Raw genomic sequence first — 18,812 nt, 5'->3', positions numbered from 1 at the left:
TCAATAAATCCCAATGTTATTTGTGTATAGTTTTTTTAGGGGCGAGCTATAGCTTGTTTAGCTTACAAGTATATTTTCATATAGCTTCCCAATTTATTTCCCCATACAATCAATAAATCCCAATGTTATTTGTGTATAGTTTTTTTAGGGGCGAGCTATAGCTTGTTTAGCTTACAAGTATATTTTCATATAGCTTCCCAATTTATTTTCCCATACAATCAATAAATCCCAATGTTATTTGTGTATAGTTTTATTTAGGGGCGAGCTATAGCTTGTTTAGCTTACAGGTATATTTTCATATACCTTCCCAATTTATTTTCCCATACAATCAATGAACCCCGATGTTATTTGTGTATAGTTTTTTTTAGGGGCGAGCTATAGCTTGTTTAGCTTACAGATAGAGCGAGATGAGCGCCACAACCCCAGAGTCGGTCACAACTGGACCTAATGGTCAGGGGACCCTTTACCTTTATATTTTCATATACCTTCACAATTTATTTCCCCATACAATCAATGAATCCCAAAGTTATTTGTGTATAATTTTTTTTAGGGGTGAGCTACAGCTTCTTTGGATTACACGTAAACCCGGCGCCGCAGTTCAGGATGCCCAAGTATCCTTTTTTACCTGGCGATGGAAGGAACACGCGTCTCCAAAAAACGCGCGCGCGCGCGCGCCCCACTCCTTTCCGACAGCGCCGTTGCCCTTTTAAGAGCGCGCGCGTTGCAGTCGAAGAGGGAGGGCGCTTCTTCCTCGGAAGAGCCACTGAGAAAAAAAAAGAGGATTTTTTTTTAAGGGGGGTGGGGGGAGAGAGAGAAAAGCCAAAGCGAGGAGGGAGGGAGGGTCTCTTGCAGCCCGCCCGGAGGAGCCATCACCGCCGCGGCGTCGAGCCTGGCGCGCCCGACGCTTCCTGGAGCCGAGGAGCCTTGAAGGCGCCATGCGGCGATGCTCCCTGGGGTGACGGCCCCGATCCTGCTTCTAGCTGCAGGTGCGGACCCCCCCTCCCTCCAGAGACGCCGGAGAGACCCCCCCCTAGCCAGCCATGTATGCCAAAGGGAAAGGCTCCGGCGTACCTTCCGACGGGCAGGCGCGAGAGAAGTGAGTTGGAAACCCCCTCCCTCCTTCCCTACCCCCCCGGAAAAAAAAACCACGACCACCCCGACAAGACCCCTTTCTTTGGAAATCTAGAGACGCCCCCCCCACCAAAAAAATAATCAGCTCAATGCCTCTCAGCCTAAACCCTCACCACGCACACAAAAAATGAAAGCCTAAAACTTCCAAGGTGGAGTTTCTCCTCCCCAAAATACCCCCCCTTGGAAATTTGGGGTCTCCCCCACATATCAGCTCCACTCACCTCCCCCCACCAGAGAAAAACCCACTCCTGAAACTTCCTCGCTTTTCAGACGGTGGAACCCCATACCAAACATCAGTTTCCAAAATATCAGTTTCCCTAAAATTTGGGCACCCCCGTCTCCCCCCCAAAATCAGCCCGGTTTCACTCACCCCCCGCCCCTCCAAATGCACTCCCGAAACTTCCCAGAGGGAGTTTTATCAGGCAGCGGGACCCCCTCCCCCAAAAGACAGCCCCCCCAAACATCAATTTCCTTTGGAGATTTGGGGAGCCCGTTTCCCAAAATCAGCCCAACTCTTCTCTGCAAACTTCCAGTGTCGAGTTTCCCAGGCGGAGGACCCCCGCCTCCATGAATCAGAAGCAGGCCTGGGGGGTGTTTCAAAGCTGGGGGGGGGTCCTGACCTCCCTCCCCACCCCTTTACTTCCCTAGCAATTCATGGGCTCTGTCAAAAGGAAAAATAGTTTTGGGGGACGCTATGGGTTTGTGTGTGGTTTCATGGATAGGGCCACAACAGAGAAGGGGACTTTGGAGTTGGGGGGGGGGTGTCAGAGAGGGTCTGAAAGTATTTCGTTGGGGGGGAGGTGAAAAGAGGGCGTGGGGGCAGAGGGTGTGTGTCCCCCCCCCAAAAAAATATGGATGTGCACTGGACCTTAGAGGGTGTTGTCAAGTTGAGATGACCTGCTCATAACTTGCTTTCCCCCCAAATGTTTGGCAGACCTGGTGGACAGTTCTGGGGGTGGGGGCACGCTGGAACATTTTTTTGGGGGGGGGCTGCATCCAGCCACATCCAGAAGCCATCCTGGGCAATTATTTATTTTTTGGGAGAGGATGAGACTCTGAACAAGGGCTAATGGCAAATTGATTAGAGCACAAGTCTTCGTCACCAATTCCCTGCCCCCCCAAAAAAAATTCAGCCCCAAAGGGGGAACTCTGAGCAATGGTGGCGGCTAAGAATCAAGCCCCCAGCCACAGACGCAGTCTACCTGCGGCTTACCAGGCACTGAGTCGTGGATTGGCCATCCACACATACGGAGTTTAGGATCTGCGATTCGGATTAAAATGTCTGTGCGTTGCATATTTATATTGTGGTGTTTTTTTTTGGGGGGGTGTTATAGACTTGTAAAATTGTCACGCTGGAAGGGACCGCGGAAGTCCTCTAGCCTACTTTTTGAGAAGACATCTAAAGGCAGCCCTGTTTAGGGAAGCTTTTAATGCTTGACGGACTATTGTATTTTAATATTTTGTTGGAAGCCGCCCAGAGTGGCTGGGGAAACCCAGCCAGATGGACAGGGTATAAATAAATTATTATTATTATTATTATTATTATTATTATTATTATTATTATTACCCTCTCTAACCAGCTGAGCTACTATCCAGTTGTTGTTTATTTTGCTGTAACAATTTTTAGTTTCGTTTCGCACCAGAGTTTGCCAAAATGGTTATTTTATTTTATTTTCCGGGGGAAAGCGTATATTGTTTTTGCCCTTTATCCAAGATGCCAGGCTTTGCAGGGTTAGAAGTCCAGAAGTCATTTTGTCCAGCCCAAAGCTGTCAACGTTTCCCTTTTTTAAAGGGAAATTCCCTTATTCCGAATAGGATTCCTCGCAAGAAAAGGGGAAAGTTGACCGCTATGGTCCAGCCCCCTGCAATGGGAGAATTACAGCTTGTCCTGCGTTAAGTTTTTTCTCCCACAAAGCGGCCTATAAATTTATTAAATAGGGGCTGTGGGTTAAACCACAGAGCCTAGGACTTGCCGATCAGAAGGTCGGTGGCTCGAATCCCCGCAATGACGGGGTGAGCTCCCGTTGCTCGGTCCCTGCTCCTGCCAACCTAGCAGTTCGAAAGCACGTCAAAGTGCAAGTAGATAAATAGGTACCACTCTGGCAGGAAGGTAAACGGCATTTCCATGCTTCTCTGGTTCGCCAGAAGCGGCATAGTCATGCTGGCCACATGACCAGGAAGCTGTATGCCGGCTCCCTTGGCCAATAAAGCGAGATGAGCTCCGCAACCGCAGAGTCGGCCACGACTGGACCTAATGGTCTGGGGTCCCTTTACTGATCATATGTGGCATTTGGAGTCTCCGCATGCCAGGTGATTTGCCCCGATCCAACAGAACCATCTCCCAACCTACAGAACCTGGAGGGGGGAGGAGTGTCTCAGTTAAACTCAGTTTGTCCTCTTTCCTGGACCCACAACTCCTTCCATCGCTGACTATTGTACATGCTGGCTCATTGGGAATTTGAGGTACCCAACACCCAGAGAGGATAGCAGGCTTCCTAACATAGGAAGATCACTGGGGTAGGATCAGGCCCAAGGGGGCAGGTCCAGTCTGGTTGCCCCCATGTCCAAACAGCTGCCCCCCATAGGGGAATCGACTCTCCCCACAGAGGCGGACTTTGGTAATATGCTGCCCTGAGCGAGGACAAAATATGGCACCCCCCAAAAATATATATATACAGCTATATTCATACAGCGGGTGGCACTGTGGGTTAAACCACAGATACTAGGGCTTGCCGATCAGAAGGTCGGCGGTTCGAATCCCCACTACGGGGTGAGCTCCCGTTGCTCCTGCTCCTGCCCACCTAGCAGTTCCAAAGCACCTCAAAGTGCAAGTAGATAAATAGGTACCACTTTGGCGGGAAGGTAAACGGCGTTTCCGTGCGCTGCTCTGGTTCGCCAGAAGCGGCTTAGTCCTGCTGGCCACATGACCCGGAAGCTGTACGCCGGCTCCCTCGGCCAATAAAGCGAGATGAGCGCCGCAACCCCAGACTCGGTCATGACTGGACCTAATGGTCAGGGGTCCCTTTACCTTTACCTGTATTCATACAGGTACCTAATGAGAAGATTCATGAATGCACCAAAATGAATGACAGTGTTACCTTGGTTCTCAAATGCCTTGGTTCTCAAACAACTTGGAACCCAAACAGGGCAAACCTGGAAGTAAATGTTCCGGTTTGCGAACTTTTTTCAGCTGAAAGTGCTCTGTTTTGAGTGTCGCTCTTCCGATTTGAGTGTTACGCTGAGGTTACATACGCTTCAGGTTACAGACACTTCAGGTTACAGACTCTGCTAACCCAGAAATAGTACCTCGGGTTAAGAACTTTGCTTCAGGATGAGAACAGAAATCGCGCGGCAGCAGCAGGAGGCCCCATTATCTAAAGTGGTGTTTCAGGTTAAGAACAGTTTCAGGTTAAGAACGGACCTCCGGAACGAATTAAGTAACTAACCTGAGGTACCACTGTATTTATTTTTGCGTTTTTGTCGTTGCGGTGCTTTTGCGACTGCGTGGAACCCAGTACAAGCTACTGATGGATGGATTGTGTGACTGCAGTACATTGTTTATCAATTTCGTTTTGTGGATCGGCGGTCTCGTTCGATAGTGAAATTCGCATGAAATTGCTGTTTGAGGGGCTGTTTTTAAAAGCCTGGAACGGATTAATCCGTTCTGCATTGCTTTCTGTGGGAAAGCAGCGCACCTTGGTTTTGGAACGCTTTGGTTTTGGAACGGAATTTCCGGAACGGATTAAGTTTGAGAACCGAGGGACCACTGTATTGTGAAAATAGGAAATATATGCTTGTGCTGGTGCTGTTGTTGCTGTTGCTGTTGCTGTTGTTGTTTTTGTTGTTATGCTAAAAGGTAAAGGGACCCCTGACCATTAGGTCCATTCGTGGCCGACTCTGGGTTGCGGCGCTCATCTCGTTTTATTGGCCGAGGGAGCCAGCACACAGCTTGACTGTAGCCAGCATGACTAAGCCGCTTCTGGCGAACCAGAGCAGCGCACGGAAACGCCGTTTACCTTCCCCCCAGAGTGATACCTATTTATCTACTTGCACTTTGACATGCTTTCAAACTGCTAGGTTGGCAAGAGCAGGGACCGAGCAACGGGAGCTCAGCCCATCACAGGGATTTGAACCGCCGACCTTCGGATCAGCAAGTCCTAGGCTCTGTGGTTTAACCAACAGCGCCACCCATGTCCTTGTTGTTATGCTAGCATCCTGTATAGTAAAAGCTGCTCTGCACTGGAACAGACTCCCTCTGGAGGTGGTCTCCTTCCTTGGAGGTTTTTAAGCAGAGGTTCGAAGCACATCTTTCCTTGCATTCTTCAGCTGAAGTTCCTGCATTGCAAACTCCACGATTTTACGGTTATTCAGGTCCATGAGGACTAGGACCCTGGATCATAGCTGAGCAATGAAAGCACATCCTTATGCATTGTGTGTTTTGCTATCTTGCATTTTCCTGCTGCAAACCACCCTGGGTTTTGCGGTTGGAAGAGCGGCTGACAAATCTAATAAATAATAATTGTGATATTTTTGTGCCCCTGTCTGCTCGGTACAAGGTGGTGCTGTGGGTTAAACCACAGAGCCTAGGGCTTGCCGATCAAAAGGTTGGTGGTTCGAATCCCTGCAATGACGGGGTGAGCTCCCGTTGCTCGGTCCCTGCTCCTGCCAACCTAGCAGTTCGAAAGCACAAAGTTCAAGTAGATGAATAGGTACCACTCTGGCGGGAAGGTAAACGACATTTCCATGCGCTGCTCTGGTTCGCCAGAAGCGGCTTAGTCATGCTGGCCACATGACCTGGAAGCTGTACGCTGGCTCCCTCAGCCAGTAAAGCGAGATGAGCGCCGCAACCCCAGAGTCGGCCATGACTGGACCTAATGGTCAGGGGTCCCTTTACCTTTCCTGCTTGGCACCAGGTTCAGGGAAATCGCCAAAATCTGGCGCTGCTTCCGGCTTGTGATTCCCGGCGATTGATATTATCCAGAGGAGTTTACTGCCTCCGACAGGGGAGCGTAGAACATCGCCGTCGCAGGTCGTAGCTGTTGCCCCTGTTCTTAAGACACCTTTTCCCCTCTCAGGAGAGATTGCCTGTTTTCGAAATAGCATCTCTTTGCACCAACGCTAGCCATTGGTCCTGCTGGCTGGCTGGGAGCCCAGCAGTATTTGAAAGGGGCCGGATACGGTCCTCATCCCCATGCAAAGGATTTGCTGGGAATAGGTAGAAAGGGGGCTTTGGGGAGGGGGAGCATAATAGAATCAGAAACCATAGACTTGGAGGGTTCCCTGGCGGTCATCTAGACCAACCCCCTGAAATGACCGGAAATCGAACCCGCAACCTCGGTATTTTCGGCACCCTGCTCTCACCAACTGAGCTATCCAGGCCCGGCAGGCTGTTGACTGACGCCTCTTACCCCTCCAGGTTGGCGTTGTACGTTTATGAATACCTTCTACACATCGGGGCGCAGAAATCAGCGCAGACCTTTCTCTCAGAGGTGAGGAGATGGGGGTCTGGAAGATGGGATGGGGGCAGAGCCATAACCTGCAAAAAAAGAAGTATCTGTTTATTTTATTTTGGGGAGACGGGGGAAGCAAATACCGTATTTTTCGCTCTATAGGATGCACTTTCCCCCCTCCATTTTTTTTTATTTATTCAAAATTATAACAAGACATATTATCCAAAAACATATCATCCTTCCCCCCCCCCATTTTTATCATCCTTGTCTCCCCCCCCATTTTTCCTTCCTCCCCCCGACTTCCCTCAGTTCCAGTCTTTGGTTTCTCTAAAAATGCTGTTTTCTGCATGTTACACAGTTGTATAGATCCTCAAACTATTTAGCTGATTATTATCAATAAAAAGTTTGTGAATGTTTATTCAATGTTTATTCAAAACCTGCCAAGGAGTCCAGTTCGCTTTGTTGCATCTTCAGATACATTGTAAAGGGTTCCCATTCATCCTTAAAGTCACAGTTATCCTTTTCCCGTAGCTTGTATGTCAGTTTTGCCAGTTCTGCATAGTCCATCAATTTTTCTCGCCATGATTCTTTAGTTGGGGTTTCTTCGGTCTTCCAACCTTGTGCTACCAAAACTCTCGCGGCCGATGTCGCATACATGAAGATGTTTTTCAACTTTTTGGGCAGGTCTTTCCCTACAATCCCCAACAAAAATGACTCAGGTTTTTTAACAAATGTTAAATGAAACATTTTCTTCAACTGGTTGTACAGTGGTGCCCCGCAAGACGAATGCCTTGCAAGACGTAAAACTCGCTAGACGAAAGAGTTTTCCGTTTTGGAGGTGCTTCGCAAAACGGATTTCCTATGGGCTTGCTTTGCAAGACGGCAATGTCTTGCGAGTTCCTGCTGGTTCCCCCCCCCCCTTTTTCTAAGCCGCTAAGCTGCTTATCAGCTGATCCGATCAGCAGATAAGCCGCTAAAAGCCGCTAATAGCGCTAATCCACTAATCCTTACTAATCCTTCAATGGGCTTGCTTCGCAAAACGAAAAAACCGCTAGACGAAGAGAATCACAGAACGGATTCTTTTCGTCTTGCGAGGCACCACTGTATATCATTTCCCATGCTTTTTTAATTACCTTACAATCCCACCACATATGATAAAATGTCCCCCCCCCTTCAAAAATGAAGGGGAAATGTGTGTGCGTCTTATGGAGCGAATGCAGGCTCCTTGGCTTCAGCGATAGCAACGTGAAGCCTCCGAAGCGCAGAGAGAGCACTCCCTCCGTGCTTCAGAGGCTTCAGGTTCCTTTCGCTGAAGCCTGGAGAGCAAGAGGGGTCGGTGCGCACCGACCCCTCTCGCTCTCCAGGCTTCAGGGATAGCCGCCTGAAGCCTTTGGAGCGCAGCGGGAAAGCAAGACTCTCCTGGCTTCAGCGAAAGGAACCTGAAGCCTCCGCAGCGCAGCGGGAACTTGCGCTGCGCTGTGAAGGCTTCAGGGATAGCCACTGCACTCCAGAGGCTTCGGGTTCCTTTTGCTGAAGCCGGGAGAGCAAGACTCTCCTGGCTTCAGCAGAGAGGGAGAGCTGCGCAGCGCCTCTTCAGCGAGGCGGGAGGAGAAATGGAAGGGGCTCCGTTTCTCCTGCCGCTTCGCTGAAGGGGCGCTGAGCAGAGAGGGGGAGAGTTATTTTTTTCTTGTTCTCCCCCTCTAAAACAAGGTGCGTCCTATGGTCGGGTGCGTCCTATAGAGCGAAAAATATGGTAATTCGCTGAACGCAACACGGACTGAACGCCAACATGGACTGGCAGCAGCGGGGGGGCAGGTGTCCTTCCCAGCCCATGCCTGGAGGCGTTCTGCAAGCCCAGCAGCTGCTGTTACCTGTGAAGCAACGGCACACACCCTCTAAAAATAAATTTCTAAGTCTCCTGCTCCGAGGAAAGAGCTGGTTTTTTAAATAGCGGGCGCCAAGGAGTGACATTCTGCATGGCAAGCAGGTGTTCTGCCCCCGACGCACATCTGCGTCGTCGTCGTCGTCCCAACCTCCGGGGCATCCTTCCCTTAGCATTCTCCCCTAGAAGCTTCCCCCACTTGGGGTACCAAACCACTTTCCCTCCAGCCTGTCTTAACTGAGTTCTGGGGTGTGTGTTTTTGTGGCAGATTCGGTGGGAAAAAAACATCACGCTCGGGGAACCGCCCGGATTTCTGCACGCCTGGTGGTGGTAAGTACGTTTTACGTCCTTTTCAAAAGGGTGGGGTGTGGGGCTGGAGCTGTCCAGGAAGGGGTGGGTGGGAGCGCGCACATGTGTGACCACTCTAAGGTAGACTGTCTCTGTCCATGGAGGCTCCATTTAGGGATCGACAACATCTTAAAAAGCAGAGACATCACCTTGCCGACAAAGGTCCGTATAGTTCAAGCTCTGGTTTTCCCAGTAGTGATGTATGGAAGTGAGAGCTGGACCATCAAGAAGGCTGATGGCCGAAGAATGGATGCTTTTGAATTCTGGTGCTGGAGGAGACTCTTGAGAGTCCCATGGACTGCAAGAAGATCAAACCTCTCCATTCTGAAGGAAATCAGCCCTGAGTGCTCACTGGAAGGACAGATCCTGAAGCTGAGGCTCCCAGACTTTGGCCACCTCATGAGAAGAGAAGACTCCCTGGAAAAGACCCTGATGCTGGGAAAGATGGAGGGCGCAAGGAGAAGGGGACGACAGAGGACGGGATGGTGGGACAGTGTTCTCGAAGAGACCAGCATGAGTTTGACCAAACTGCGGGAGGCAGTGGAAGACAGGAGTGCCTGGCGTGCTCTGGTCCAGGGGGTCACAAAGAGTCGGACACAACTAAAGAACTAAACAACAACAAAGAAACTAAGAAGAAGCCAGTGGCTGGGTCAGTGGCCAACCATATGCCCTCCCCAGCAGGACCCTCCCCATTTTGTACTCCGAGGCATCGCTGCCCCCAATAGCAGAGGCAGAATGTCAGCTAGAAACCCCCATCACGACTTTGCCCAATCCTAGAACCCTAGATTTGTAGGAAGGGCACAACAGACTACATATTGGTCGATAGCGAATTATTAGCAAAGCTGAGTTGGAAGGGAACTTGAGGGTCATCCAGTCCAACCCCCACCGCCATAACGCAGGAATCTTTGGCCCAAGGTCAGACTCGAACCCGCAACCCAGAGATTTCATGTTAAAGCTGTCGGTGGCCGTCGCTGCCTCCGTTCCACAGCTGAACTCGAACACCTTCCTTTTGCCTGTCCTGACTCCCACTAGGGGGAGATGGACATTTCTTCCCCCAACCTTCTCAAAACTGGGCATAGATGTATAGGCCTCGGTCATGTCAACCATGCCTCCCCCCCCATGCCCTCCCTCGAAACCTTTATTTTAGGCTGACTCCCAAAATCTCATGAAATAGCATGCAAGCTTTGCAGTAACGCAGAACTCTTCATCAGACTAGAGGTTTGAAAACCCGACGTTGGTGTGAGTTTGGGAGTCCCACCATATAAAACACTTCCTAGGTCCGTGATGACTTGTGACAAAAAAATGATTAGGCAGAAACGCTCGATCGTGGTACATCCAGGGTCAGGAAGCCAGGCTCCCCATGCTGTGAAGACCTCTGATTTCAAAGAAAAAAAGAGCAAGCCTGTTTAAGTTTCTAGTCCACAGCGTGGTCTCTTGGAACAATTTTGTTGTTGTTGTTGAGTCGTTTAGTCGTGTCCGACTCTCCGTGACCCCCTGGACCAGAGCATGCCAGGCACTCCTGTCTTCCACTGTCTCCCGCAGTTTGGTCAAACTCATGCTGGTAGCTTCGAGAACACTGTCCCACCATCTCGTCCTCTGTCGACCCCTTCTCCTTGTGCCCTCCATCTTCCCCAACATCAGGATCTTTTCCAAGGAGTCTTCTCTTCTCATGAGGTGGCCAAAGTCTTGGAGCCTCAGCTTCAGGATCTGTCCTTCCAGTGAGCACTCAGGGCTGATTTCCTTCAGAATGAAGAGGTTTGATCTTCTTGCAGTCCATGGGACTCTCAAGAGTCTCCTCCAGCACCAGAATTCAAAAGCATCCATTCTCCGGCCATCAGCCTTCTTTGTCGTCCAGCTCTCACTTCCATACATCACTGCTGAGAAAACCATAGCTTTTACTATACGGACCTTTGTTGGCAAGGTGATGTCTCTGCTTTTTAAGATGCTGTCTAGGTTTGTCATTGCTTTTCTCCCAAGAAGCAGGTGTCTTCTAATTTTGTGGCTGCTGTCACCATCTGCAGTGATCATGGAGCCCAAGAAAGTCAAATCTCTCATTGCCTCCATTTCTTCCCCTTCTATTTGCCAGGAGGTGATGGGACCAGTGACCATGATCTTCGTTTTTTTGATGTTGAGCTTCAGACCATATTTTGCGCTCTCCTCTTTCACCCTCATTAAAAGGTTCTTTAATTCCTCCTCACTTTCTGCCATCAAGGTTGTGTCATCTGCATATCTGAGGTTGTTGATATTTCTTCCGGCAATCTTAATTCCGGCTAGGGATTCATCCAGACCAGCCTTTCGCATGATGAATTCTAATAAAAGATGGCTAATCAGTTTCAATAATATTTATTTCTTGGATTACATTTGCTGTCCACCTACAGGGTCCTATACCCATTCCCCATGTTATCTTAACGACAACCTAACGGGAGCATCGTGGTCCATTGCGGCGGGATTTGAACCCTGAACCCTCCCAGATCCTGGCCCGACACTCTGACCACTCCACCAACGCCAACCTGGAAATAATTAACTTGATGGCGCTGCTATACTAAATTTTGCACTGCCCGTCGAGGCGACGCCTGTATCAGGGGGGTTGAGATAGATGTCCGCTGGGGGCCCCATCTCTCTCTGCAATTATGTGATTCTATTTTTTTTAAAAAAGATATTTATTGAGGAAAAATTTTGAATATAAGAAAAAATAAAAAATAAACATACAAAATAATAAGCAGTTAAAAACACACATTAATTTTCAATAACATAGCTTCCATACCCTTATTTCCTCCGACCTCCTCATACTTCCCTTCTTTGTATTCCATTTCAGTTTGTTAGTTCAGCAAATCCTTACCATTAAACTTTTACCCATTTATAATCCTTTTTTCATATCTCCTGAAGCATTACAGCTGAAACCACTTAGTTTCTATCCAACATCTTTCTAACATTCATTCATTTTACAATATTTCTTTAAGTAGTCTTTAAATTTCTTCCAGTCTTCTTTCACCGACTCTTCTCCCTGGTCTCGGATTCTGCCAGTCATCTCAGCCAATTCCATGAAGTCGATCACCTTCATCTGCCATGCAATTATGTGATTCTAGGCAGTTGTGAGGTTCCTGGTGACCTGCGGATTTAAAAATAAAAAATAATAATAATAATAATAATAATAAATTTTATTTATACCCCGCCCTCCACAGCCAAGACCGGGCTCCGGGCGGCTAACACCAGGTATCAAAACAATTGATTAAAATACAACTTAAAAACGAGATTAAAACACAACATTAAAGTGCAGCCTCATTTCAGGGGGCAGAAATTTTTTAAAGAGCTTGGCGTTGGAAAGTCTATTAAATCGGAACCCAGAAATTTGGGGTCCCCTCCAAACTTGTGTCAAAGGTTTTGTACCGGGAGGGGGGGCTTGTTTTGTATAGCCCCCCCATACAACCTGTGTGATCGATTCATCAAACCGGGGTTTGCCGTTAACACCCGAAAACCCAAGGTAAAAAACGAGTTCAAAACTTTGGCACAAGTTTTTTTTTTGCAGGGGGGGGAGATCCCAGATTTTTTTGGGGGGGGGGGTTCCTATTTAATAAAGCCAAGTATAGTTCCTCCCCCCTTTCCCTTGGCTTCTGGCTTCAGGCAGAACTGGAACGCATTCAAAACCTCCTCTCTCTCCCTCCGCTTCCTCGTTCTCCCCCCCCCAAAAAAAACCCCCCGGAAATATCCCCTCCCTGCACTCTATAGAGCCTGGCTGCCTTGTTTCGCCACACATGGATATAATTTGGAACGGAGGAAAAAAACTGCCTCATTTTTCGGTGGGGGGGGGCGTGCAGAGGAGAGTTGAGGGGCTGAGACCTCAACTGATAAATGTGTACCCTTTTTGTCTCCCCCCAAATTTCTCCTTCAAATGGCGCCACAATTTTTTTTTTCGTGGGGGAGGGGAGATGAATGGGGTTTGCTCGGAATAGCATGCATCTATTTTATTTTTTGTGTGTGGAATCCTTCCTGGCAGCCCCCCAACGCTCTAGTCAAGGGTCAAATATTTCCTTGCTTTCTCATTCTCTCCTGCGTCTCTGTCACCCCCCCTCCCAATTCTTTTTTTCTCTCGGTTTCTTTTTATCAGTGGCTACTCGCCACAATAGGACGCGGGTGGCGCTGTGGGTAAAACCTCAGCGCCTAGGACTTGCCGATCGCATGGCCGGCGGTTCGAATCCCCGCGGCGGGGTGTGCTCCCGTCGTTCGGTCCCAGCGCCTGCCGACCTAGCAGTTCGAAAGCACCCCCGGGTGCAAGTAGATAAATAGGGACCGCTTACCAGCGGGAAGGTAAACGGCGTTTCCGTGTGCTGCGCTGGCTCGCCAGATGCAGCTTGTCACGCTGGCCACGTGACCCGGAAGTGTCTGCGGACAGCGCTGGCTCCCGGCCTATAGAGTGAGATGAGCGCACAACCCTAGAGTCTGGCAAGACTGGCCCGTACGGGCAGGGGTACCTTTACCTTTACCTTACTTGCCACACTGGCTATGCTCCCCCTTCCTCAGACAGGGGCAGCATGGGTTCTTCAATGAACGCCAACGCCGAGCTGGGAGAGCCGTTTGCGCTGCGTGACGACAGCCTTACGTTTCTATTTCTATAGCAAGATGCATATAGCATATTTTATATATATATAGTGGTACCGCGGGTTAAGTACTTAAATCGTTCCGGAGGTCCGTACTTAACCTGAAACTGTACCTAACCTGAAGCCCCACTTTAGCTAATGGGGCCTCCTGCTGCCGCTGCGCCGCCGGAGCACGATTTCTGTTCTTATCCTGAAGCACTATTTCTGGCTTAGTGGAGTGTGTAACCTGAAGCGTATGTAACCTGAAGCGTATGTAACCCAAGGTACCACTGTATACATACAGTGTACACACACACACAGTAGTACCTCAGGTTACATATGCTTCAGGTTACATATGCTTCAGGTTACACACTCTGCTAACCCAGAAATAGTGCTTCAGGTTAAGAACTTTGCTCCAGGACGAGAACAGACATCGTGCTCCAGCAGCGCGGCAGCAGCAGGAGGCCCCATTAGCTAAAGTGGTGCTTCAGGTTAAGAACAGTTTCAGGTTAAGAACAGACCTCCAGAACGAATTAAGTACTTAACCCAAGGTACCACTGTATACACACACACACACACAGTGTAGACACTCGGGTTCGCAACCCGCAGTGTTTGCAACCTGCAGCGCTGCGCGTGCGCACACACAGGTCATGATTCGGAGCTTCTGCGCATGCGCATCTTCTATGAACGCCAACGCTGAGCGGGGAGAGCCGTTTGAGCTGCCGTATGGCAGCGTGACGACAGCCTTATGTTTCTATTTCTATAGCAAGATACGCACACACACACATATATATATATATACACACACACACAAGACACTTGGGTTCGCAACCCACAGCGCCATGCATGCGCACGCATGGGTCGTGATTCAGAGCTTCTGCGCATGTGCAAAGTGCGATTTAGCGCTTCTGCGCATGCGCAAGCACCAGAACCTGCAGCCAATTGGAAGCCCCGTTAGAACGTTCGGCTTCCAGAAATAGTTCACAAACCGGAACAGTCACTTCCGGGTTGGCGGCGTTTCTGGAGCCAAAACGTTCGGGAACTAAGCTGTTCGAAAACCAAGGTACGGCTGTAAACAGCTAACTAACACATCACTCCAAAATAAATTATTTAATTTGGTTTGTGTCTCCCCCCCCCCCCCGGATGACCCACAAACAAGCCGGTCCCTTTTCCATTTGTAGAATCATCGAGTCCCATCTCCCAGTTCCCCAAATATTCTTGCTCCTAGTGGATTACCCCCTATACACATCCAGAGTCCATTTGAGGGGCCTAAACTGGCCTGTCAGTCGATTTAATCCGGTCCCTGTGGCAGTATATGCCCTGGGGTAAAATCCTAAAAAAAACCTCAACAACAACTTTGGGGTAAAATAGTGAAAAAAGCTCAAAAACTTTAATCCTAAAAAAAGCTCAGCAGCTGTGGTCGGCCCTCATTTCATCAAATTTGGCCCTCTTTGAAAAAAGTTTGCCCTATACGCTGTGTATTTGCATTCCCTCAGCCACCTCTAGATAAGATCACACTAAATCAATTGTTTCCCCCCAGTATAAATAAAAATTCATTATCCCAGAAAGTTTGGTGGACATTGGAAAAGGGTGGGGTTTCCTGTGCCCCATGGGCTCAGTTCTAGTTGGTCCTCAGGGTCCCTTCCAATTCTATGGGTCGCTGAAACCGCCTGCAGGAGCGTCGTTCGGTGTTCCCCGAGTTAGCGAAGCCCATTCGACCTCGTCCGGCGGAACTCTCTGCCACTAGAGTTGCAGCAGGGGGGCTTCCTGTTTTAACTTCCCGGTGACGCCATCCGAAAACTTGTCTATTCTGGCGGGTCTGTGCGGGCAATTAAGACAATGTCGTCATTAAGATTAAGGTTAATTAAGATTAATTAATTAATTAAGATTGACACCTGGGGTTTTTTTTTAAAAAAAGGAAACCTTATAAGAAGTTTTTATTTTAAACAGGGTGGATTTAAATCACTAATCAGTGATATTTGATTTAAATCATATATATTTTTGCAGAAAGACTCATTCTTGCTGGTATAATCTTAATATTTACAACCAGAGGGAGGTTTCATTTTTGGAATAATAAATTTTCAGAGTAGTTCTGACAGTTATATAAAAAATGACTGATTTGGCTATACTATAAGGAATAAATAGACAGATAATCATGAAATTACCATGAGTTTTAATAAGTGAACTGTTTACATTTGGGCAACTTTTCTGCTGTACTTCATTGGGAGGAGAAAAATAATAACAATTTAAACAATTTATTTTGCTAAAGCAGCAACATAATAGCATATGTATCCATGCTAAAACTCAGTCTAAGGTGTGTGTTTTTTTTAAAAAAAAGGTGAACCACATCAGTTAATAGAGTTTTAGCACACATGAAAAACTTAAAACAAATCCTTCTTTCCTAATGTAACTTAAATAGAAAATCTTTAGAAAGATTTTTCCTCCAAAAGGATTTTATTTTAAAAATCCAATTTAAATCAAAATAGTCAATTTATTTTTTTATAAAATCATCAATTTTTATGCACCCTGCTTTTAAAGGTATTTCGTCTTAGAAGGTATATAAAGCGGTTATAGCAACCACTTCGGCCCTTCGCTGGATGGGCAAATAGGTCTTGATCTGGTCTAGGACAGAGCTACGTATCTTAATTCTGCCCCCCCCCCCCCGTCACTCCACAGTGTCTTCTGGGACCTGTACTGCGCTGCACCTGACCGGAGAGAGACGTGCGAGCACTCGAGTGAAGCCAAGACCTTCCACGATTACGTGAGTACGCACGTTTGCCGTCTCAAAGGCGTGGCATGCGAGGAAGGCGCGAGGAGGAGGGACGAGGAAAGGAGAAGAAAAAAGCAGGGCCAGGGACCGATTCTTCTTGCTATAACGTTCAGCAGGGAGCAGTTTTTGGGAGGTGTGTGTCTAACCCCCAATAATAATAAACTGTTTTGTCAATTGAGAACCTCCCAGATGTAGCTGGCTAAAACTACTCGTCTGGCGCTCCCTAAAACATCTGCTGGGTGCCAAGTTAGCAAATACTCCACAGCTATAGAGACCTAGCAGACATTTTTCTGTTTTTACATTCCAAGCGCCTATTTTGCCAAGGCCTGTGCAGGCAATTAAGAAGAGACCCTTCCACAATGGTTAATTAGCATTCCTTTTTAATTTTCTCAGCGTTTTTTAATTTTATTTATGTATTTGTTGTTGTTGTTGTTGTTCTGTTTCGTTGCTGTAAACCCCCCAAAATATAAAATCGGATTATTATAAAACCACAGGGTGGGGGGTAGGGGATTTGAAAGACTGTTTTAAAATCGGGGGGAGGAAATGTGTCCGCCTCGAAAACTAACAACGAGGAAAGACACATTGACAGGGAAAATTAAAATTGCCTGTGATTGGGGGTGTGGGGTGTGGAGCGAAGGATAGGTAGAAAAGAATTCAGCGTTCTTTGGTCGACTCTCTCTGTTTTCCGAGAACGAGCTCTGTGCGGCTGCTTCTGTAGGTGGCTGGCATCTCTACACCTCTCGCTGAGCATCCTTCCCTGCCGGTTTCCATGGAAACCGCATCCTCTCTGGACCACCTTTCCTCCAGCACACGCACAGACCTACAGCCCCCCGGCTCTGCCTGCCTCCCCCCTTCTCTCTCTCTCTCTCTCTCTCTCTTTGCTGGGGGGCCAGCGAAACTTAAGATGTTGGGTAGAATCGTAGCCTCAGAAGGGACACCTGGCGGCCATCTAGTCCAACCCGCGACAACGCAAGAAGATGCAGCTGATGGATCCAGCCAGGCGCCCGTGGGAAACCAGGGAGTAGGATCTGAGTGCAAGCGCAACTCTCCGTTCCTGAAGAATCCCAGCAACTGGGATTCAGAAGCGCCGCTTCCTCCAGTTCTAGAATAGAGGGCATAGCCATTCTGGCTACTTACCCATCAATAGCCCTCTCCCCCTGTACAGTCCTCGTTTGAAGGCATCCAAATTCATGGCCATCGCTGCCTCAAGTTGTTCGGTCCCTGCTCCTGCCAACCTAGCAGTTCGAAAGCACGTCAAAGTGCAAGTAGATAAATAGGTACCACTCTGGTGGGAAGGTAAATGGTGTTTCCGTGCGCTGCTCTGGTTCGCCAGAAGCGGCTTAGTCCTGCTGGCCACATACCTGGAAGCTGTACGCCGGCTCCCTCGGCCAATAAAGCGAGATGAGCGCCGCAACCCCAGAGTCGGTCACGACTGGACCTAATGGTCAGAGGTCCCTTTACCTTTACCTTACACAGCCCACAGTGAGACAGATGCCTGAATCTTTGAAAAGCAAGCCACAGTGAGTTTCATCTGGGCTGGATGGATTTATGCCTCCTGCGGGAAGGTAAACGGCGTTTCCGTGCGCTGCTCTGGTTCGCCAGAAGCGGCTTAGTCCTGCTGGCCACATGACCCGGAAGCTGTATGCCGGCTCCCTCGGCCAATAAAGTGAGATGAGCGCCGCAACCCCAGAGTCGGCCACGACTGGACCTAACGGTCAGGGGTCCCTTTGCCTTTACCTTTAAAAGCATTCTTGTTCAGACAGGCTTGGAAAACTCCGTGCAAGTTCTAATGTGCTTTTTTAGTCTACTGTTATTTCAACTTTTTTTAAAAGCCTCAATTTGCTGCTGTTGATTTTTCCTGGCCACAATTGTATTGTTTTATTCTTATTTTTATTTTGTCAACTGTTTTCAGGCTGTTTTGTTTGTGTGTGTGTGTTTTTGCACACACGAGCAGTGTATATGTTTGCGAAATAAATAAATACAGTGGTACCTCAGGTTACATACACTTCAGGTTACATACGCTTCAGGTTACAGACTCCGCTAACCCAGAAATATTACCTCGGGTTAAGAACTTTGCTTCAGGATGAGAACAGAAATCGTGCTCCGGCGGCAGCAGGAGGCTCCATTAGCTAAAGTGGTGCTTCAAGGTTAAGAACAGTTTCAGGTTAAGAACGGACCTCCGGAACGAATTAAGTACTTAACCCGAGGTACCACTGTATCATCATCTCTGTCGCCCACCCTCATCTCTGAGACCCTCTCAGATACCAGAACTGGCTCCCTCTGACCCAGGATTTATGGTCCGCGTTGTTTTCTCCGAAACTGGATTATTGGAATCGTAGAACAGAATAGTAGAATCACAAGAGTTAAAAGGGACACGGTGCGGTCATCTAGTCCAACCCGCGTTCTGCTCTGACCCACCCGCTTTACTCTCTTTCTCGACAGAGCTCCACGGCCGCACCCAGTCCTGTGATGGCAAATGTGGCCCCCGGGGATGGAATGGCGCCCAGTCCGATGATGTCTGGCTTTTTCCAGGTAACGTTTGCGGGGTCTCAGGTCTGAGCCGGCAAAGCTCCTTTCTCTTTATAATAATAATAATAATAATAATAATAATAATAATAATAATAATAATAATAATAATAATAATTTATTTCTATCCG

General features: G+C 48.3%; 1 protein-coding gene across 1 annotated transcript in view; it reads left to right on the top strand.

Moving 5' to 3' along the window:
- Positions 1-819: 819 nt before the first annotated feature.
- SSBP4 (single stranded DNA binding protein 4) overlaps positions 820-18,812 on the top strand; it is a 42,300-nt gene continuing 24,307 nt past the window's right edge. The window contains exons 1-5 of the mRNA XM_081177886.1: positions 820-1,096; positions 6,548-6,620; positions 8,732-8,793; positions 16,062-16,146; positions 18,598-18,687. Coding sequence (XP_081034012.1) covers positions 1,041-1,096; positions 6,548-6,620; positions 8,732-8,793; positions 16,062-16,146; positions 18,598-18,687 — 366 coding nt within the window. The 5' untranslated portion in view covers positions 820-1,040. The remainder of the gene's footprint in view (positions 1,097-6,547; positions 6,621-8,731; positions 8,794-16,061; positions 16,147-18,597; positions 18,688-18,812) is intronic.

This window comes from Podarcis bocagei (assembly GCF_964188305.1).
Source record: "Podarcis bocagei genome assembly, chromosome: 18".
NCBI lineage: Eukaryota > Metazoa > Chordata > Lepidosauria > Squamata > Lacertidae > Podarcis > Podarcis bocagei.
The sequence above is the reverse complement of the archived record's forward strand: the minus strand, read 5'-3'. Positions and strand labels throughout refer to the sequence as shown.